At 43.4% G+C, this 23,463-nt stretch overlaps 2 protein-coding genes across 2 annotated transcripts in view; both read right to left on the bottom strand.

Moving 5' to 3' along the window:
• Positions 1-888: 888 nt before the first annotated feature.
• On the bottom strand, positions 889-14,198 carry LOC310795366 (cytochrome P450 3A30-like; the record flags this gene model as incomplete). The annotated part of the gene is made up of 12 exons (XM_083657399.1): positions 889-2,495; positions 2,637-2,799; positions 4,307-4,533; positions 4,969-5,129; positions 5,234-5,312; positions 5,528-5,652; positions 5,766-5,908; positions 6,001-6,086; positions 6,248-6,367; positions 7,446-7,545; positions 13,764-13,957; positions 14,157-14,198. 12 exons carry the CDS (start codon positions 14,196-14,198, stop codon positions 2,421-2,423), a joined length of 1,515 nt encoding a protein of 504 aa, XP_083513525.1. The 3' UTR covers positions 889-2,420.
• Positions 11,164-23,463, bottom strand: part of ric1 (RIC1 homolog, RAB6A GEF complex partner 1) — a 66,602-nt gene continuing 54,302 nt past the window's right edge. Inside the window, exons 20-27 of the mRNA XM_083657531.1 lie at positions 23,068-23,379; positions 21,701-21,859; positions 19,140-19,276; positions 18,015-18,295; positions 16,712-16,927; positions 16,391-16,568; positions 15,553-15,741; positions 11,164-14,838 (exon numbers count right to left, since the gene is read on the bottom strand). Coding sequence (XP_083513657.1) covers positions 14,547-14,838; positions 15,553-15,741; positions 16,391-16,568; positions 16,712-16,927; positions 18,015-18,295; positions 19,140-19,276; positions 21,701-21,859; positions 23,068-23,379 — 1,764 coding nt within the window. The 3' untranslated portion in view covers positions 11,164-14,546. The remainder of the gene's footprint in view (positions 14,839-15,552; positions 15,742-16,390; positions 16,569-16,711; positions 16,928-18,014; positions 18,296-19,139; positions 19,277-21,700; positions 21,860-23,067; positions 23,380-23,463) is intronic.

Genomic DNA, 23,463 nt, shown 5'->3' with positions numbered 1-23,463 from the left:
TCAGCTTGACAAGTAAACTGTTAGAAGTGAATTATATTTTGGGATACAAATGAAAGTTTCTTAATGCCTGTTGTTGAATGAGTATCTATTCCCCTCCCCTTTATTCTCTTTTTAATCTGTTTAGGATGTTTTTCTTATGTTACCTGAACTGTGTCTTTGTCTAAAACATCTTCAACTTTCACCCATGCTTTTATAACTTACGTTTCAGTGTAGTCCTGGAAATTGGAATTTAAGTTTTTATAAAACAAGAATGATCATTCTATTCTTCAAAAAGTATTTTTCTTTTCCATTTATTTTTTTGACACTTTAAAATAACTTAAATATAATTTAACAATTAGAGACTTTTCCCTTTTGATCTGCTGAGTTCTGCTTTTTATTGCATATTTATCTGTTCGTTGGAATGAAGTGATTGTAATGACTGTTGGGGTTATTGGGGTTCATTTAGTAATCTGTTGCTCTAACAGGGTATCCATCTCCTATTGAATGGACGGGATGATTTTACATTATGCAAAAAGCTTGAATTAAATGAGCACTTGTACAGCAATAAAAGTGCTTATTACATTAATGTTGTTGGTTATGTTATCCTCAATAATTTGTTATGCTTTTTTTGTGTGTGCATTTTCACAAAGTGTCAGATGAACAATCAGTTGCACTAAAAGAAGCAAAACCCAGGGTTTCTACGCAAGTATGGAAAAGTATGGAATTTCATTTTAGTATTTTCCAGGTCTGGAAAATTATGGAAAAGGAAAGAGCTGAGAGTATGGAAAAATATTTCTTTCCAGACTATTGTCTATTGTGACTATCTGACTATTCATTTTCCTAAATAATAAAATTCTGAATTTAGACAAAATAAATTGATACAAGCAAGTGTTTAATCATGGCATCAGAATGTAACATACATGTTAACATTTGGATTTTAAAAACATTTGAAATGATTAGCTATGTAATACACAGATTTCTCACGCCCCCTCGGCATCATTATTGCCGAAGCGAAAGGTAATAGGCGAAGGACCATGTAGAGGTCGCCTCAAGTGGTTGCCATATGGTCAAAGTTGCACTAGGGAGAAGGGGTGGGAGTGGCGGACCCGTTCGAGACCTGGTTCGAATCCCAACCCAAACATGCTGGCCAGCAATCAAACCCTCTGCGCCTACTGGGTCACTCTTAAGAGAGGTTTTTCTCAGAGCATTTCAGTATTTCCTCTGGCTGTCTCTGTTCAAAATTGACTGAGGCTCAAACCTACAACCTCAAAATTGACTGAGGCTCAAACCTACAACCTCAAAATTGACTGAGGCTCAAACCTACAACCTCAAAATTGACTGAGGCTCAAACCTACAACCTCAAAATTGACTGAGGCTCAAACCTACAACCTCAAAATTGACTGAGGCTCAAACCTACAAGCTCAAAATTGACTGAGGGCAGCAATGCAACTCTGAGCCACACCTTAAGACAGGTTTTCTGACTGAGGCTCGAACCCGTGACCTCAAAACTGATGGAAGCTCGAACACACAAGCTCAATACTGCTGGGCAGTAATCCAACTCTGTGAGCCACTGTGTCACACTTGTTAGGACAGGTTTTCTCCGAATTTTCAGTCTTTCGTCTGGGTGTTCATAACTCTAACTGACTGAGGCTCGAACCCACAATCTCAAAACCGTCATGCAGCTGTCAAACTGAGCCACTGAGTCTCACAAGTTCAAGTCATTTCTGTCGGAGATTTTCAGTCTTCACTTGAGAAGTTCTTCAAAGTCCAAGCTTTCACTGAGGCTCAACCCCAAAACCTCCAAATTGTGGTGTCATTTACAATGGGGACATGTCCCCACCACTTTTCAACATAAAGTGACACCCTTGTGTACTCAGATGTCAAATATGGTCTGACAGAATTCTGGAAATCTGAGTATGGAAAAGTATGGAATTTTGAAACGTGTAGGAACCCTGTGTAGAATATCAGGGAAATTGACAGATGTGTCACTTCACAGGAATAACGTTCCACCAGATTATACTTTTTGTTTTGTTTTGTTTTGTTTTTGTTTTTTTACTTTTTAGATCTGAAAAACATTAACAACCCAGGATGACATTACATTTTTTCATGGAACCTTCTGGCTTTGTTGTGAAAATGTTCAACTTTTTCCTAATTTTACATCCACGTTTGTAATTATGTTATCTGAATTAACTATTTTAGAAAAGCATTGAATGTTTGAGATAATGGGCTATGCTGCAGTCAATAGCTGTTTGCCACAGGAAAGGCTATTGGGGGTCTATTATTATTATAATTATTATTATTCTAGCGCTCAGTGATACACACTGCACAGTGATTAGAGACAATATAAAGGTACATATAAAATACCATACATTATAAAGCCAGCAAACTGGAAATGGACAGGATTTCATTGGCAAGATGTATTTCGACATGCTCCTCCTTGGTTACTGCTCTCTGGGAACAAGCTTCAGCTTTATTGGCTGTTTGGGCTGGAACATCATATTAAACTCCAAAGGAATCTGGGGGGATATAAAATAAGTCGCAATAACAAAAGAGTAATATGACAATGTCAATGCACATCTGTGATTACAATCTGGTGATTACAGAACAGTAGCTCTGTAGTAGTGTGTGTGCATGTGTGTACACACTGTTAGACTTACCACAGTGTCTTTGCAGGTTTCCAGATTGTAACTCTGCAGGAGACGCACAAGAATCATCTTCATCACCATGACCGCAAAGCGCATCCCAACACAGTTACGGGGACCAATTCCAAACGGCATGTACACATATGGGTTCACTTCCTCCCCACTGTCCTTACTGAACCTGCAAATACAGACAGACACAGACCACATGAACACACAGGCCTATTAGATACTACAAGTATGCATTGGGCAGATACAGGGATGCAAAGTCATGGATAGTGAAACAGGAGACAGATACCAGGGCAGACAGACACAAAATCATTCACTAAAAGTGCCCTATTTTGGGATGAAAAAGGTGAGTAGTTTTGCATCCCTGGGGTAGAGCTACAGTATGTGTACTGGTCTGGAGTCATCATTTTATAATGACTGTGAAACTATCAATGCTAGTTAGTGCAGTTCGGGTATTATTTAGTCAAGGTCAAAAGTACTGGCACAGTGTGTGAAATAAAAAAATGTTGAGGCCTCCTCCACCGCCGATGTGTAGCAGCACGCACCTGGGTGATGCACTTCAGCCAGTTTGTGCCAGAATGCTCACCACCACACATCAGCCTATCACAGTGGACAGTTGAGGACTGAATGTGCCAATCAAGTAGTGAGGGGTGATTAGGTGGCCATGATTGAAGGAAGGCCTGTGTGGGAATTTAGCCAGGGCACCGGGGTTACACCCCCCAGGGCACCGGGGTTACACCCCCCAGGGCACCGGGGTTACACCCCCCAGGGCACCGGGGTTACACCCCACAGGGCACCGGGGTTACACCCCTACTCTTGTGAAGAGTGCCGATGGGATCTTTAATGACCACAGGACCTCGGTTTAACATCGCATGTGAAGGACGGTGTTCACTCACAGGACAGAGTCCCTGGCTCTGTCCTGGGGCATTGGCAATGGGGATATTATTCATGAGGCCAGAGAGAAGGGGGACACCTCGGCATTCCGAAATGTCGGCACTCCGAAATACCGGCATTCTGACAAAATTGAGATCTGTCTCGCCATTGCGAAAGAACCCTCCCCCAGACCCTAACCCTAAACCTAACCTCTCCCACCCCCCACGCCTAAGCCTAACCTCCCCCAGAACCTAACCTCTCGGCGAAACATTTTTTGGAGATAAAAAGGGCCGCCTCTCCGAAAGCATAGAAGTCAATGATCGGAATGCCGACACTTCGGAATGGCGAGCTGACCCCAGAGAGAAGAGCACCTCCGACTGGTCATCCAACACCATTAGTCTTTTTCACTTCCCACCCAATCCACCCATTTTGTGTCTAAAAGGCAGGAAATAACACGGGTGCATTAGCAAGACATTAACGACGGCCCCGACACTGGGTCACCTCAAATTGAGGTGATCCAGTGTCCATTTAAAATGGATTGGAAGTTGGAAACCCTCGTTAACGTTTTGCTTGCTTGCTTGTTACTTCCTGCCTTTTACACACAAAAGGGGTGTAAAATTGGTTGGGAAGTGAAAAAGGCGAATGGGCTCCCATCCAAGGACTAACCAGAAGCAGCTCTGCATAGCTTCCCCCAACAAGCCAAGGATGTAATGCAGGAGCGCCCCTAGAGGCCATCTCACTCAGCGTTACATGATGCCCTCAGCTCAGCTGCGTTGTGGGAAAAACAATGCAGTATGTCTCCATACCTCTCTGGCCTGAAGACCTCAGGCGCACTCCAGTAGCGCGGGTCTTTGTGCAGCATGTGCACAGGGACTCCAACCATGATCCCTTCAGGGATGGTGATGTTGTTGATTTGGACCGTTTTTTTGCACGCCCGCTCGAGCCGAGGTGCAGTGGGGAGCAAACGCATCGATTCAGATATCACCTGGTCCAGGTACTGTAGACCCATCAGACCCTCATATGAAACGGGAGCCTAGAGGCAAAAGGTAGAGTAGGCATCAAACATAAGCAGAGAAGTATAAAAACTATCAAATAAAATATTCGCTGTGTATCTTATGCAGCTACTGTATGTATAATATCTTTCAATTGTAAAAGATGTTTGATGAACCTGGAACCAAGCTGAACTATTGATATTGCTTTGGAAACTGTATAAAATACACACATTTGTCACAGGTTATTTGGACTGTCTACAAAGGGTTTAGGAAGAAATTCTCCAGATATAGTAATTATATATATATATATATATATATATATATACTGTATTTATATATATACCATATACAGTATATATACACCGTATATACTGTATATATACACCGTATATATATATATATATATATATATATATATATATATATATATATATAAACGAGAAACATGCAGTCACGTGGACTCTCTTCTCTTTTACTTTTCTTGGTAGGTTGGCATCGATCTCTTCCATCAAGGTCTGCAATGCATCAGGGTTGATTGCCAGATTGTAAAGGATATAGGTTATAGTCACACTGGTGGTCTCATAGCCACCGAAGATGAAAATAAAGGCCTGGGAAAGGATCTCGTGTTCAGTCAAACCTGCAACAACAACAAATATTAATCAAAATAAAATAAAACAAACAAAGACGCAAGGAAAAGATGCAAGTGTCAAAATCATGATCATGATGATGATGAAAATGTACCTTTACTTGGCTCTTCTTCACCATTTTGTACCTCTGGGATCTCGTTCTGAATCATCACCTGAAGGAAATCTGCTCGACTCTAGATAGCATAGTAGAGAATAGTCAACATCCAAAACAAGTTACAAAAGAGTGCATACACTTCAACCACCATACTTCAGAAAGCTGCATTTCAAATACAGTAGGAGTCATTTGAAGGTGTGAGTAAAGAACATCAGGGGATCTTTTTCATCCCACGGTAGAATGCAGTGCTTTGTTCTGTAATGTCTATGCAGTTGGAATAGATGACAAGCTTACGGATTCATCTGCACAGTGCTGTTCTTTAAAGCCTTTGATAACGTTGTAGAAGAAATCCACACTGGGACGGGGGAAGAATTCAAACTCCAAGAGCTTAAACAGACGGCTCATGAAGGGAAAAGCCACTGGAAGGAGAATAACAAGTGTTATTTGAGTTTTTCAACCAAAATGCACATTTCCTAGTGGTGCTAAAATGCTTGAATAATCAAATGATCTCCACTTCCAACAGAATACATACTTAATAGAAACATGGGCCACAGTCTGAAATTGAGAACCTTCTTGATGTGAACAATAAGAGGATCCTTGGGATTGTTCACTGAGTCTGCGGCAACGCTGAATGATGCGCTGGTCACCACGTCTAAACTGTACGGCCCCACAAACCTACGACAAAATAATTTGATGATGCATTCCATGTTCATCTATTGCCATGAAGAAGAATGTATATGGTTGTATGTAACAGGCTGGCTACGTACGCTTTAATATCGACAGATTCATCCAAGTTTGTTTGTCCTAGGCTCCTAATGAGTCGGTCTGCATAGCGCTCTACAATGGGAAAGACCTGTAACAAATAAGCGTTGTATTTTTTTTAACGGTGACGTGTGATATTCAATTAAACATGTGCTGTGCTGTGATGAGGGTCTCCACAATCTTTGTATGTACTTCCCAAACTGATGCAGTTTTGTTGTTCATTGCGCTCCAGATAAGCGGTATGACGATTACCTGCTTCTGCCTGCCGCTGGTGAAGCACGGAGATATCGTACTCCGAATTCTTTTCCACTTGTCGTCTTTCACGTTTGTAATTGCATCTGCCATAGGCCCTTGCAATTCAACAAAAGTATCCTGTGAACAACATGAGTACAATGAAGACCACTGAATGTTAGATTGTTATACAAGAGAGTTGTATAGAAGAAATTATTTGAAGCAAAAAAACAACAAAAAAAAAACGAAAATGTTCACGGTACTGAATATGAATGAATGAATGAATGAATAAAGTTTATTTCGCGCCACATCACAAAAACAAACAAACATGCGAAACAAAACAAACATACGATGCTGGCCGAAAAGGTTAGGGCTGAAGCTATAAGCTTGTAAATGCCCTAACCCAGTTCATCTTATAAATTACAAACTTTCCATATGGTCTAATTACAAAAAAACAAACGAACAAATTAACAAAAACAGCAAGCATTTTTTTTTTTTTTTTTTTTTTTAAGCATTTTATCGAAAGACAGTTAACCATCAGTTCTATATTTCTCCAGTATAAAGTGTTTCAACTTTCTCTTAAAATGAACAATATGTTTACTTTCCTTTAACCCCTCCCGTAAACCATTCCACAACTTCACCCCACAGACAGAAATGTACATGCTTTTCTTAGTGGTGTGCACAATCGGCTGTTTTAAATTAAATCTCCCTCTTAAGTTATATCCCCCTTCTCTATCATTGAACATTTTTTGGATGTTGTTTGGCAGTAGATTTTGTGTTGCTTTAAACACTATTTGTGCAGTTTTGAAATCCACTAGATCCCTAAATTTCAATGTCTGTGACTTTAAAAATAAGTCATTGGTGTGTTCATAATAGCCTACATTGTTCACTATTCTAATTGCTCTTTTTTGCATGGTGCTTATTGTCTGAAGTGTGCTCTTGTAGGTAGTTCCCCACACCTCCACACAGTAGATTAGATATGGTAGAATGAGAGTGCAGTACAGTGTATACAGTGATTTATGGTTCAGAACGTGCCTCGTTTTACCCAGTAACCCCACACTCCTTGCTAATTTGGACCTGACATAGCTGATATGATATGATAACTTGAACTGTTGAAAATGCCCTGCTATACGTATATAATGTAATATCAGGACACTAGCCAACCCTAGTCCACAACACAAGCACACAGCACCTACTGGCATTATGATGGCTCTCTTACCCTGCGGTTGGTAAACACTGAGTAGCACTCCTTCACCATAATGGCTTTAAGCATCTCCGGGTCGGTCACCATTAAGGCTGGTTTACGTCCCTCAAACACCCTGCACAGAAAGACAAAGATATCACAGAATAAAATATTACCCACAGATCAAAAAAAGAATGAGATGGAAATATCTCAACTCAAAACACTGGATTAGGTTCGACATCGACACTTTTTTCCCCCTCCTTGCATCCAGAGCTCTGTCAACCATTTCAGAGGAGAAAAATGTGCTTCTGCTTTCTGTGGCGGGAATAACCTTTCACACACATCCTGTTTATGATAGCCTATAAACTCATAAACCAAGTCAACACTTACACTTCGTTTTTGTTGTCTGTGTAGGTTCTGCTTCCTTAGCAATATTCTAAATATGTTTGGCATATGGCGTTCTCCCACTATGCCTCCCATAGCTGGAATAAACTCCCGGAAGACATTAGATCTGCCCCTACTCTGCCTATTTTCAAATCCAAGCTAAAGACCTTTATGTTTACTTTTGCTTTTAACTGCTACTAAACTACTGATTTTTTTTATTGTTGTATTTTGGTTTTATTGTTCTATTTTAATTATTAAAGTGTTCTGATATGCTGTTGATTTCTTTATTATTATTATTTTTTTCTTTGTGTGCTATGCATTGCTTTGCTGCTTGTCTTTCAATGATTTTTTTGTAAAGCACCTTGAATTGCCTTTGTGTATGAAAGGTGCTATATAAATAAATTTGACATTGACATTGACATATGCAGAATCAGCAGCCCCAACTGTGATTCTTAACAGAGATATGAGTTGATAAAGGTCACTTATTTCTCAAATTGATTGTCAGAGCTCTTGATCAAATGTATAAAACACTATGCTTGTTAAATATGTTTACTGATTAGTTAGTTCTATGACCAATTAATTTACTGCATTGCACTTTGAATTTATAAATTGCTTATTGGCCTGTATAGCAGTAAAAATTATATTAGCAGTGGAATGATATGAAATGTAATTTTCCACCTTTAAATCCTACATGTCAAACTTGATATCGTGAATCATTCACTACAATGTAGCAATGAATGATTGATATTTGATCAAAGTCCCAAAATGTGCATTTATTTGAAATAAAAGTTAATTTTGTGGCTTGAGGAGCAGGATGCCAGAAATGCTGTCTGGAGTGAGTTATCGTATGAACTCCAAACAGATAAAAAAGAAGGACTTTCAACCCTTTTACAGTATGTGAATGGATGACACAAGCAACATCATCAGCAGAACTTTACCCAGAGAGGATGAAGCAACAACTTACCCCCAGACATCACCATACTTGCTTTGGCACTCCTGGTCAAAAAGGATCGCCTACAAGGGATTTCAGAAACAGTGTCAAAGACTACAGGTGAGGTAAAAGCTCCAACAGTTAGCCTATTAATGTAGCTACACATGAATTGTAGATAAGGCAAGACAAATACTGTAAGGCAGGCTACTACTGTGCGTGTAGATGACATTTGAGATTAAAATAATGAATAGTAATTAAACGGTTAACTGTTAGACCTAACAAATGTAAGTGTTTTAAACTTAAGTGGTACTTCAAGCTGTGTGAGCCAGCCTAACTGACGGACGTGTCTCAACATATTTTACTGTCCAACCCTGCACACAAACAGGCAACACTATTTGGAGTAGAATGTGAGGAGGAATCAAGGGGACCCAAAACACTAAACATGCAATTTATGATCACTTACTTTGCTACCAAGCATACTAAGTATGTTTCCCAAAAAAGGTAGTGGTCTTGGTCCAGGAATTCCCCGCTTTTTGAAAAAGTTATATGGCCAAATGCCATACCTATATGAGAAAAAGAAAGAATTACCCTGATACATAATATATACACACACACACACACACACACACACACACACACACACAGGCCTATATATATATATATATATATATATATATATATATATATATATATATATATATATATATATATATATATATATATATACGTATATATATATTTATATATATATATATATATGCCTGTGTGTGTGTCAAGCATGAAGTACATGCCCTAAAATTACGTTTCTGAAGCTCAATCTAATTTATTTTCCATTATGAAAATGATGTTGCTCAGTAGGTAACGTTAGGCTTGAGTGACAATTATGAATAATGACAGTTAGACCCAGCTCACAACTTTGAGAAGTGTCAGAAACTGCCAATTAAATGAACGAAACTACAACTATGAGAATGTCATAAACTGTCAATTCAATGAGATGAAGGAAAGTATACTCACACTAACAGCAGAGTGACACAGAGAACCAGGAGAGTCCAGGTGGCTGCTGAAAAGTAAAACATTCTGCTTTTGTTGTTGTGCCGAGAGACTTGTGCACAAAGTGAATGAGGAAATGATTTTTGAGAACAAGGCAAGCAGCGTCTCTAAACAACATTCCTGGGGGTGGGAGCCTCATATCTATGGGTGGGACTGTGGGAGGGGAGTTACTGTAGGCTAGAGTGCATTGTGTGACCTGTGTGTTGTACAACTGCCTACGTAACAACCATTTTAAAAGATGAAAAACCCCAGGTGCTTTAGTCCAAAGCTTCAATGCTCCTGGCCAATCCCGGCGCCACAGGGCGTGGTTATTGCTTATCCTATGTGGGGTTAGAAATCACGCACCATTGACTGTAAGGTAACAGCTGACCAGCACCATTCTTCTTCTTTTGGTTCTTAATGGCGGTTGGCAAACAGCTTTCAGGTGCATTAGCGCCACCCACTGATCTGGAGTACTAAAATATATCCTCTGTATTTATAGCCTACACAACAACAAATAATCACTATCAAACAATAAACAATAAACACAATAGAGAGGCAAAGTGACCACCTACTTCCTGCTTCAGCACTGTACCAGAGATTTTCATCTGCCATTTATTTTCCCATACACATTTCGTAAAAAGCGTATAAAAATAGTTTTACAAACGATAGACTGTAAAATAGGTTCAAACCAAACGGTACAGATATATTTAGAAACAGGAGAGATCGCATAACATTTCACTGGGACAAAAACGTGAAAAAAAATGCGGGTTTAAAGAAAATATGTTTTCGATGTTTAAGTTTTGGTCCGAGTGAAATGTTCTATGGTCTCTCCCGATTAGAGCGTTAACTGAACCGTTTGGTTCGACTAAGTACAACTATTTTATAAGCATTATACGAAATGTCTATGGGAAAATAAATGGCGGATGAAAATCTCTGGTACAGTGCTGAAGCAGGAAGTGACGTTCCACTTTGCCTCTCTTGTCATAATTAAATAATAAGGGGGGGGGGGGAAGACCTGACCGAGGCTCGAACCCTCAACCTCAAAACTGTCATGGCAGCTGTCAAGCTCTGTGAGCCACTGAGTCTCACAAGGTCGTCATTCCTGTCACTGCTTTTCAGTCTTCACTTGAGAAGTTATTCAACTCCAAGCTTTCACTGAGGCTCAACCCCAAAACCCCCAAATTGTGGTGTGGCCATAGGTGTCATTTACAAAGGGGACATGTCCCCAACACTTTTTCAACAGAAAGTGACACCCTTGTGTACTCAGATGTCAAATACGGTCTGACAGGGAATTCTGGAAATTGTAGTCTGGAAAACCTGGAAGTCTGGAATTTTGAAACGGAAAAATGTGTAGGAACCCTGAAAAGCAGCCAGTAGTGTTTTTAAAAAATAATTTATTGGTCTTTATGTACAAGAGGGGGGAAAGTAGAAGTAGAAAACCAAACATAAGTAGAAAATGTAATTTACACTGCATTGAGGATGTCCGCCCTCCTTGACCCAGAAGTCATGTTTGTTCTGAGCGAGGAAACGGGCAATACTTTAAACTGTACACACAGGAGGGAAGGGGCGCTCTCTGCTGCCCCTCGCAGGAGGGAAGGGGCGCTGTCCGCTGCCTCTCACAGGAGGGAAGGGGCGCTCTCCGCTGCCCCTCACAGGAGGAAAGGGGCGCTCTCCGCTGCCTCGGAGTGAAAGTACCGCTCCGGAGGAGAAACACCCAGCAAGCTGCTCCTCGTCCACATAGACGGAAACCTAAAAACTCTTTCAATATTCATTTCCGTAGGAAATTGTCTTGTATGATGTCCTATTTGTTTTGAGCATCGATTGTTGTGTTTGTGATGGAGGGGGGGGGGGGGGGGGTCAGAGGGGCGCGTTTTTGTCCTCCCTCTGCATAAGCGACCAGTTAAAACAGAAGGCCTCTGAACAAAAGTCTTTGGTTCACCAAGTTACCTTTTCAAGTGAAGTCGACCGTACAGCAGGGCAGGCCTAGTGTACGTGTAGGCCTAGTGTACGTGTGTAGGCTTGTTGCCGTGGAGACGGGCAGGAAACCAACGCCTCCTACTGGACGCAGGGTGCAACACGCTGGATGAAGTGAGGAGAGTACATGGAGCGACAGGCTGTGCCGCGTAGTCATTTTGCCCTTTTCATATCTAGTGAGTGTTCTAACAAATAAAGTCGATTTAATAACATGGGATTCATATGCAAATCAAAATTTTAACTGAACCAATACATACCACACCCAACACATGATGTACGCACCAACAAGAGCAAAAATCAAGCTGAAAAAAATAGTTTGGTCTATCATGAAAATTGACAGCAAATAGATGTGGGGGGGGGGGGGGGGGGTTGAGCAAGATAAAACAAAACAAACGAATAAAGCTGAGTAACATTTCAATACATTGCACAATATAATACTGACATATTTGTGATAAGCCTTTTAGTGCTTTGTGTATAGAGAGAGCCGATAATAGGACTTGATTAACTATAAGGGGATTTTCTTTTCAACATCTTACCATCTGTGATAAAAACAAACTGAGCACACCTCAAGATATCAATTTAGCAATGATCACTCAGCTATAATACCAATAAATAATAGTGATAATGATGACTAATACAATAAAATCTCAATTCCATGTGAGCGTAGTCACCAAAAACATACGAACATACTCAATACAATGTGGCATAACGCATTCAAATTCCACACAGACACACCATGGAGAAATCCTTTACGTCGTCACTGTCACTGGTGTCGAGCGATTCAATGTGTCGATATGCATGTGGCCGTACCTTCCCAGGAAGTGTTAAGTCATTATCATAAAACCGGGGACATTCTGGGTCACATTAAGGGTGCTTTCTCACTGGAGCCACGGTACGGTTCCCGAGCACACTTGTCCCCAAATTGACCCCAGTTTCGGAACGTTTGACGAGTGTGAACGTTCCGTTGCGTTCCGTTCGGTGCCCGGGCGCGCAATAGGGGAACCGTGACAGGATCCACTTGAAAAGGTGGTCTGGGGAGCGCTTTAGCGTGCCCGGGCACGGAACACTTGCGAGTGTGAAAGCCAACCGTTCCGAACCTCATAGACAACACACGGGCGAGGATAAACTCCAGGCATAGTTGCCTGGCAATCGTACCCGGGTGCGGAACGGAACGAAAGCGACCGTTCCCAGTGAGAAAGCAGCCTAAGTCTTCCACACAGACAACACTGACTCAAGCGTGCAGTGGATGATATTCCTACTGCAAAAGGATGAGTTATTATTGAAAAGGATCAATAATACAATATCAATATATTGCCAATATTGCTTCACTGACGACGTAGAAAAACCCTTTGGATCTGCGAGACAGAGACAGACTGATAACGAGAAAACCCCTCGAGCATGTGTGTGTAAGAGTGTATGAGGTGGATAAAGCATTTATAAAATGATTTGGTTTTTCCCGAAACCCCTTTATTGCACTGGGACCGTCTCGTCTCCTCGACCGGTCAAGAATCTGGCCTTCGTCAGCGCGGTTTCGGGTCTTGTGCTCGGGAAGGCTAAAGACGTGCTGATCTCTCATCTGTTTCGCTTGCCCGATTGAAAAGCAGACCACATGGAGAAGAGCGCCGGATGGCTGATACTGGATCAGACTTCCCTCAGACACTTTGTGGGAAAACTCCCGGACTTGTTGAACCCTCATCAACACACGATACCGCACAAACAGAGGCCCTGCTCAGTGGTCACAAACGTGTCTATACGAACTATAGTGGATTTTTCTTCGAAATCTTACGCTTATCGTTTTCTCAAAATATTACAATTTATGCCGTGACTGGTTTTTAAGGGGGCGACTCCAAGGGAACAAGGTATATAATTGGTAGAAAAATAATAATAATGCTATCTGGTATATCATTACATTATCGAAAAAGGTATCACAAAATATTTTAAAATCATATGAGGTATGAAAGTAAGTATGAAACACCTCTTTGTGCACACACACACAAACACAACCGCGCGCACACACAGGCTCAGACGCACACTTCGGGTGCATCTCGTAAATGCTTGATGACTGGAGCTTTGTTCTGCATGATGCCACGACCGAGGACACTGAAAAGCTCTCGCTACTGAAGCGATCCTTGCACTGTTTGCACCAACCGGAGGGCTCGTTAGTGAAGCGATCCTCCTTGCACTGTTTGCACCAACCGGAGGGCTCGTTAGTGAAGCGATCCTTGCACTGTTTGCACCAACCGGAGGATACAATAGAGCTTTTTGTCTGGCCAGTGGGAAAAAAGAAAGAAGAGAAACATCTCAAGGTGTCCAGTTGCACTTCAATGAGTGCCAAGCAACAGCTTCATACAAAACGTCTGTCTTGGAATAGAAAGCCGGGTTGCTTTCCTATGCAGGTCCGGCAGGTTCTGAACTCGCAAACTTACAATCCGCCACGACCAAGAGGGGAAACGCTCACGGTGACACATTTCGGTCAAACGAAACCTGCTAGTCTGTTTCCCGGGTAGTTTGTCCCAGTCTGGCGTCTGTCTGCCGCTCTGCTGTTGGTGGTTCAGAGTCCACAGTGGCTCCAGTCTACACAGGCCGCTAAAGGGGGGAATCTGAAGAGCGGATAACACTGATTGAAGTAAGAAGAACCTGCAGGAGAGGTACTTTCTGTCTACACACACTCTCTCTCTCTCTCTCTCTCTCTCACACACACACACACACACACATGAATAAAGTCCATTTCCAGTCAGCCACTGACTGCTGCGTCCTCCCTTTCTCCTTTCCCTTGGGGATCCAAAGTTCACAGGTCAGATTGAGGGGCTCCGCGTTCAGGACAGGGTGCAGTCGTAGGCCCCCTCCTCGTCCCCCAGCTCCTCCGTCTGCTCGGGCGGGCGGTCCTCAGACGGGGGTCTGGAGAAGCCTCCGGGCGGCTCCAGGGAGGGCAGCGGGGCCGAGTCCTCGGGCCGGGGCGAGGCGGCCCCGCCCGGGCCCTCAGCGCCGCCCAGCTTGGAGCTCTGGCCGGTGGGCTGGAAGGTCTCGGGCTGCACCTGCTCAGCCGCCGCCTCCAGCAGCTGCTGCAGCTGCGGCCGGATCAGGTTCAGAAAGGGCTTGTAGCCCAGGCTGCAGAGAGGAGAGGAAAAGGTTAACATGATGCTAGTGGATATCAGTTCTTCACTGCAATATCACCGACTATATTTACACGGACGGCAATAATCTAACTATTGACCTTATTCTAGATAAGACAATATTTTGATTAAGGTGTTTACATGAGTTGCTTAGAATATTCCGTTCATATTCCCGTTTACACGCTACAGAGCATAGTCTGATGAATGACTATGCTCTGTAGACTCACGTTTCTACCGGGTTCGGGACAAGATGTTGTGACTTTTTTACTGCTCACAGTCATCTTTTCGTCTGTAAACAAGTTGGGCAACACTCACTGGAAGTTAGAGCATGCGTCGTCAAGCAGTTTGTCGTATGTGTCGCAAAATGCTGCGAAAACTCTGATAAGGGTTCATATCGGAATATTGCGGTCCATGTAAACGTAGTCATTGTCCCATACTGAAATTGTTGACATTATTAAAAAGAATGAGAACACTTAAGATATTACTATGTTATTGGCATGGTCTGTTGTTATGGCAGCTGCCTAAACCAGCACAATGAAGCCAAACATGTTCCAGCACTTAAAAAATTAAAACATTAAATTAAATATTCTGACCATAAACCACAACAAGAACCACACCTGCAACAGTTATACAGACAAAGGTGAATGGATAGAGAGAGAGTCAGATGGGAGGAATAAATACACGTGCAGATTGTGTGTACTGAACCCACCAATCAGAGGAGGCCCACGAGTCGACAGCCAACAAGCCGTTGCGTATGCTCTGCACAGTCTCCGGGGGGACCTCGGGGCTGTCCAGGAAGCCAATCACCTGCTTGATGATGCTGGCCTCCCGGAGGATCAGACCAATCACCACGCACCACTCCAGACAGCCCGCCTCCATGAAGACATGGAGGAGGTACCTGAACCACACGGGAAGGGGGAGGGTGCACAGTGAGCCTTAGTTTAGCAAACACCGGCTTCAGTTTAACATTGAAGAACACAATCATCCCAACACGTATGATCGGAGGAACTTTTAATAGTTCTAAGAACAGTTGGAGGAACTCTTCCCTTTTTGTTGTGTTCGCACTGCAAGAATTGGGAACCATTAGTAGTTCTAGAACTCAGTTTTGAGGGACTTTTTTTAGCTTCTACTTCAGGGTAGGTACTTCTGCAGCACAAGAGGAACCTTTAGTGTTCCAGACATACAGTAAGTATACGTTAACTTGTAGAAATGCCCAGAGCCGGTAATATCAACACTAATGTTAAAGATTTTATTTTTTTTGCAAGCTAATGTTAGCTAGCTAATTGTTATCCAAAGTAGTATCAATCCCCAGTGAACTCTCACTTGCTTTGGTGTGAAGCTACTAGTAGCGGTTAGCATGCTAACCACCGGCTGGCTTACGCGTTCCTATTGGGGGTGCGACTGCAAACAGAAAAAAAGCCCTTGTAGGTATGTAGTTCTCGGGGGGGGGGAGCTCCCCAATGGGCAGTTCCTCTCAGGAAGTTCTCCAGAACTGTTTGGTCCAAAAAGGCCTATCGGTGTGCTGGACTTTGCCGTCGGCGTCTCACCTGAGCTGCACCTGGGACTTGTGCGGGCCCTTGTTGGCGAGCTCCATGGAGATGTGCTCCAGCTCGGCCTGGCTCAGGCTCAGAGTGGAGGAGTTCTCGTCCACCATGGTCCAGTCGCCGTCCACCACCGAGCTCGTCTCCGTCAGGTCTGTGGCCGAGCCAATGCTGTACTCCTCCACTGAGGGGAGAGCAGGGGAACAAGAAGAAGACAGGATGTGTTATGAGGGAGGATATTGGAGAAACAAAGCCACGTCAGTTGAGTTCATGGCAGAGATCCATTAGACGTGGTGTGTCAGAGAGAAGTCTTCTTGGTGTCACTACCTTTGTTGGTGAGTGGCGAGAGGAAAGCGTCGTGCGTCTGCGGTGAGTGGAGGTGGGAGTGAGTGGAGGCGGCGGCAGAGTCCATGTCTTTGGCGCCCGGCTCCAGGCCGTCCAGCCAGGTGTGGTTCCTGGGAGGCGCCTGAGGGGGCGCTGTATCCATGTCGCTGTTCAGCAGGCTGTCAGCGGACTGGGACTTCAAGAGCCGCGTGCCCAGCACTTGGAAGAAAAGGCAAAAGAAACGGTGATGAGATAAAGCCCGAGTTTATGTAAAACACATTCAATTTGGAGAAAGAGCAAATTATCGTGTGCCTCTTTTGCGATATTCCTTTAGTCACTCATCAGCCTAACTTCATGTTCAAAGTATCATGTTTTGAGACATCCCTGTGTGAAACAAACAACACAACGTCAAGAGAACCATAAAAAAAACGGCTGTAAAAACAGACTCCTCAACACCCCCACACAAAGCTTCCTCTGATACATGTGCAGTCGCCAGCTGCTTCTTTTCACCTGACAGTGAGGAGTTTCACTGGCAGGACGTAGCACGTGGGAGGATCATGCCAAGCCCCCCCCCAAACAGGGGGACCAGAGGAGGCACTAGTGCTGTGACCATGACACATACCCCTAATCCGGCTTCCCACCCACAGATACGGCCAATTGTGCCTGTGTGGACGCCCGACGAAGCAGGAAGTAACACGGGGGCTTGAACCTGCAACCCTTGTGTTAGTAGGCAGGGAATCTAGTCGTGCATTCCTTTATAACTGGGAACTGGTAATCTTACCGGTTCAAAGTTCATGAGCTGGGACGTGACGTCACTAGAGCTGGTATTTCCCATTACAAACTTGTAGGAGCCTCAGCAGCCCTGACCTCAAAAATCCAAGATGGCTGATCCGCGCAACAACAGTAGTTATAATCGTATAAATGCTATTTAGCACTTCTGTCTTGTTTGTGTCTCGTTAAATCAGCTGTACACACAGCACGGCCTACTTCTATCTGTGTGGACATGAGGCTGCAGTGTTTGTATGCGCAAAATGCCACGAAATGCCTTGTTATCAACTGTTATTGCTAACAATGGCTAGCCTGGCTAGCGAGTGGATCTGACCAGTGAACAGTGAACTTCCCAGCTCAACTTTTCTGCAAATGGAATGCTAACAAAACGGATGTGACGTCATTTAGCCTCCACATTCCAGTTATTTTGCGATAAAGGAACGCACGATAGCACTGCATTACCCGGACACATCCTCAACCTTCAGTGTGTCCGTTTTCCCAGAGTGCCCCTCTGCTCCCTGGATCCCGTGCGACTCACCTGTGCGACAGCGTCCGTTCCTCAGCGGTGAGCTGAGGCTGCCCACAGGGATGACGGGGAAGGGCCAGAGGAAGTCCTTGTGGAGCCTCTTCAGCGCCGTGACAAAGTCCTCGACGCGGGCCACGCGGTTCCGCTCGCGGCACAGCCAGCCGATGAGCTCGAAGCCCAGCTGGGCCGAGAAGCAGCCCAGGTCGCGCAGGCGCACCTGCTCCAGGAGGTGGCGGGCGTGACGCCACAGCATCATGTCGATGTACATGTTCTCCGCACACTCCACGTCCCGACTGGGAAGGACAGAGAGAGGAAGAAGACAATGTGCCGGTATTAGATGTCGAAAGGGGAAAATGTGCCTCAGCATGACCTGCTGGCTGGGAGGGGGACAGCAGGAAGAGTCGCATCACAGCCAGACCTCATGCAGCGGGAGAGAGAGGTTGAGCAATATATCATAATTAATTTCACAATGTCATTGTGAAATTAATTGAGATTGAGATAATGACCATTAGGGCAGGGTTCATTGGCACTGGTCCTTCATGTAACAACCTCAGAATAATATGGCAGAAAGATCTTGGGTAAGTCTTCAGGACAAACTCAAACTGAAGTGCGCAGGTCCAACACAGATGTGGAATATATACTGTATTAGTTTGTATATATAACATGGTATACACAGTACTGTGCAAAATTCTTAGGCACACAAGAGTTTTTATATAAAATGTCTTAGATGTTTATTAAAAAGAAATCTGCATTAGTGTGTCAGTAAACTGCTCTTTATAGTATATTCTTTTACATTTAGAAATTTTTAATTTAATTATTTTTGAAACCATCTTCATTTTACCTTTCTTTTACATGTGTCTAAGAGATTCGCACAGTACTGTACATGCGAAAACCCAGGAGTACAAACATTTTTCAACCAGCAATCTTCCAAAAACTATTGTTAGACATAAGTAAGGATTAATTTGTTACACAAATAGCTTTTCTTTCAAACTGATCTATTTAACAATACACCCACAAACTTGTGATTTGCACAGGTTGTCATACTACAAGTACCTCAGTGTGTGTGTGTGTGTGTGTGTGTGTGTGTGTGTGTGTGTGTGTGTGTGTGTGTGTGTGTGCGCGTGTGTGCGTCCGTACCATTTAGTGGAAGGTCCACTGGGCATGCTGAAGGTCTTCTGCAGGTTGAACTTGCCCGTCGCGATGGCGTCTGCCGACTGAGACAAGCTGATGCTGCGATTTCTGAAGAACTCAAAGCCCCCGGTTGAGCTGGGTTCCTGAAGACAGAGAGAGTTAAACTGGGTTTGCCTTTATGTCCTGAAGACAGAGAGTTAAACTGGGTTTGTGTTTATGTCCTGAAGACAGAGAGAGTTAAACTAGGTTTGCGTTTATGTCCTGAAGACAGAGAGAGTTAAACTAGGTTTGTGTTTATGTCCTGAAGACAGAGAGAGTTAGCGTTTATGTCCTGAAGACAGAGAGAATTAAACTGGGTTTGTGTTTATGTCCTGAAGACAGAGAGAGTTAAACTGGGTTTGTGTTTATGTCCTGAAGACAGAGAGTTAAACTGGGGTTGTGTTTATGTCCTGAAGACAGAGAGTTAAACTGGGTTTGTGTTTATGTCCTGAAGACAGAGAGTTAAACTAGGTTTGTGTTTATGTCCTGAAGACAGAGAGTTAAACTGGGTTTGTGTTTATGTCCTGAAGACAGAGAGTTAAACTGGGTTTGTGTTTATGTCCTGAAGACAGAGAGTTAAACTAGGTTTGTGTTTATGTCCTGAAGATAGAGAGTTAAACTGGGTTTGTGTTTATGTCCTGAAGACAGAGAGTTAAACTGGGTTTGTGTTTATGTCCTGAAGACAGAGAGTTAAACTGGGTTTGTGTTTATGTCCTGAAGACAGAGAGTTAAACTGAGTTTGTGTTTATGTCCTGAAGACAGAGAGTTAAACTGGGTTTGTGTTTATGTCCTGAAGACAGAGAGTTAAACTGGGTTTGTGTTTATGTCCTGAAGACAGAGAGTTAAACTGGGTTTGTGTTTATGTCCTGACTCCTGAAGACAGAGAGAGTTAAACTGGGTTTGTGTTTATGTCCTGAAGACAGAGAGTTAAACTGGGTTTGTGTTTATGTCCTGAAGACAGAGTTAAACTGGGTTTGTGTTTATGTCCTGACTCCTGAAGACAGAGAGAGTTAAACTGGGTTTGTGTTTATGTCCTGACTCCTGAAGACAGAGAGAGTTAAACTGGGGTTGTGTTTATGTCCTGAAGACAGAGAGTTAAACTGGGTTTGTGTTTATGTCCTGAAGACAGAGAGTTAAACTAGGTTTGTGTTCATGTCCTGAAGACAGAGAGTTAAACTGGGTTTGTGTTTATGTCCTGAAGACAGAGAGTTAAACTGGGTTTGTGTTTATGTCCTGAAGACAGAGAGTTAAACTGAGTTTGTGTTTATGTCCTGAAGACAGAGAGTTAAACTGGGTTTGTGTTTATGTCCTGAAGACAGAGAGTTAAACTGGGTTTGTGTTTATGTCCTGAAGACAGAGAGTTAAACTGAGTTTGTGTTTATGTCCTGAAGACAGAGAGTTAAACTGGGTTTGTGTTTATGTCCTGACTCCTGAAGACAGAGAGAGTTAAACTGGGTTTGTGTTTATGTCCTGAAGACAGAGAGTTAAACTGGGTTTGTGTTTATGTCCTGAAGACAGAGAGTTAAACTGGGATTGTGTTTATGTCCTGAAGACAGAGAGTTAAACTGGGTTTGTGTTTATGTCCTGAAGACAGAGAGTTAAACTGGGTTTGTGTTTATGTCCTGACTCCTGAAGACAGAGAGAGTTAAACTGGGTTTGTGTTTATGTCCTGAAGACAGAGAGTTAAACTGGGTTTGTGTTTATGTCCTGAAGACAGAGAGTTAAACTGGGTTTGTGTTTATGCAACAGTCTAGCTGATGTACCCGTCACAAAACATTGGCAATCACATCAACAACACGTTTCTGTGCGTCATCTGTAACCTTTGGTGGTTTCTGTTGAAGTATGTTATTAAATGTGTGTGTGTGTGTGTGTGTGTGTGTGTGTGTGTGTGTGTGTGTGTGTGTGTGTGTGTGTGCTTTAGTGTGAGTTGAACGTAAATGTGTACTGGTCTTATAGAAAGCATTTTCATGTCAAAAGGATGATGAATTCACCATTTCATTTTGTACTGAATTTGCAGTGGTTCTCAAAGTGGGGTCTGGGGACCCTCAGGGGTTCCAGCAAAAAAGAGGAATCATTTACTTTGGCTATAATTCCATACACAAGTAGCACAATGACAGAATGTACTATTTTGGTCATGGGGTTCATACACGTTCTGTAATAAAACATCTAAAAGCAAAAGATCTTGGGACGCAGATGGAGGACCCTGGGACAAAATCTGATCAAATGGATTGTGTCAATTTAGGGGTCCTTGATGGGAAAAAGTTTGAGAACCACACTGGTATAAAGCTGCGATGTGCTGCACTTCCTAAGGTTTCCTAAGACAGCAGCTGAATTAGAACACTTGAGTTACAATCAGACTGAGTTACAATCAGACTTGAGTTACAATCGGACTGAGTTACAATCGGACTGAGTTACAATCAGACTTGAGTTACAATCGGACTGTCGTGTCACTTGTGCTTGACTGATGTCTGCTGCCAATGTCAGAGGAAAGGCAGAGAGCTGTGCTGAGAAGACCTGCAGATGCTCACCTGAGTGGTGGGTGTTGGGGGCGGGGTGTCCATCTCCCCAGAGCCAATGGCCTTGAGGAAGCGGATCATGTGCCTGCAGAGGTCCCACTTGCCCTGCTCCAGCGCCGTGTTGAACAGCAGTGTGGCGTGCTGTCGGCTCACCGCTGGTACCTCCATGTTCTGGACAGGGAGGGGGAGGAGGAGGACGCGGAGGGGGGGAGGAGGAGGAGGAGGCGGAGGAGGCGGAGGGGGGGAAGAGGAGGAGGAGGAGGAGGGGGGGAGGAGGAGGAGGAGGAGGAGGGGGGGGAGGGGGAGGGGGAGGAGACTGTTTTAGCATGTTGTCATATGATGACATTCCATACAGCTTTCTATTGATCGTCAGATCCAGTGTTGGGCAAGTTACTTTCAAAATGTAATATACTACATATTACTAGTTACTTTAATTTGAAAGCAATAAGTTACTTTACAATATTACTGTATGTGTAGAGTAACTAGTTACTTATTACACTACTTTCTTTTGCATTACTTTCACCAAAATAACTGCAGTAGCAGAATGACATCGGCGCCCAGGAACCATCCCGAAAAATAATTTAAACCGTCTTGAAGTCAGTGTAAAGCATCCAAAATTCTAAATGTTATCCTTTTCCTTTGCTATTGTCATCTATAGTGGTTATTTGCATAAAAACACACAGTTTGATTAGGAAATTATTTAAATAAGTGCTTTGATAAAAAAAAAGTAAGTCAATTTGTAACTCGAGTTACTTGACAAAGTAACTGGTATAATATTACTGAAATCCTATATAAGTAATAAGTTATATTACTGAGTTACTGCTAAAAGTAATATATTCCATGTAATGTTACTTTTGTAATGAGTTACCCCCAACACTGGTCAGATCAAAATAATTCTCCTACATATGAACTAGACTGAGTTCCAGATAGAACTGACTATGTATGACACTCCTTACAAAGCTTGCTGTAAACCCCGCTGTATAGTACATGTAGTGTGTTAGAGTAGTGGTTCTCAACTGGTCTAGCCAGTTATAAACACTGCAGAGAGGTTAGCAAAGTAGATAGTACAAGCAGAAACGGTAAAATAATGCTGAATGTACAAAAATGTAGTAGCATCTGTAACTGTGGGGGTGCGGTTTCCCTCAAAATAGAAAAACTACATAATGGGGCTTTAAGGTTAGGGTAAGCCAATCAGAGGCAGAGTAGGGCGGGCCATGCCTTTGCCATAGTAGGACGTGCGCTGCTTCCTGGTATGTTCTGAGTGACCCAGTCCCAACGGCCCCGCGACCCACGTTTGAGTCCCGACCCACCAGTTGAGAAACCCCCCCTGTGTTGAAGAGTGTGGCTGTGTCCGTCCGACCACAGCAACCAATCCTCACCTGCAGAATGATCAGATACGAGGCTGCTGTGTCCAGATCCTGAGCCATCAGGCACTCCTCGAACAGGTCCTTGGGGTTCCCCACGGCGGCGAACAGGTAGTTCCACAGGGCGTACTCCGTCTTCCGGGCACAGTGGACGATGGTCTGGAGGAAGAGGGGGAACTCGGTGATGAACTTGGCCACGGTGGGCAGCAGCGGGTCGGGGATGGGCTCCCGCGACGTGGCCTCTTCCTCCAGCACCACGTGCACCATCAGCTCCATCACGTGGGGGAAGTAGGGGAGGGAGGCGCAGGACTGGGCCAGCAGCAACGCCTGGGGGGGTTAGAGGCAGCACGGAGAAGAGTGTAAGTGTACCTGTTATCAGGGTTCCTACACATTTTCAATGAAAATACTTTT

This window comes from Poromitra crassiceps (genome assembly GCF_964638095.1).
Source record: "Poromitra crassiceps genome assembly, chromosome: 21".
Taxonomy (NCBI): Eukaryota; Metazoa; Chordata; class Actinopteri; order Beryciformes; family Melamphaidae; genus Poromitra; species Poromitra crassiceps.
Note: the sequence above shows the minus strand (reverse complement) of the source record. Positions and strands in the feature narration are given on the sequence as shown.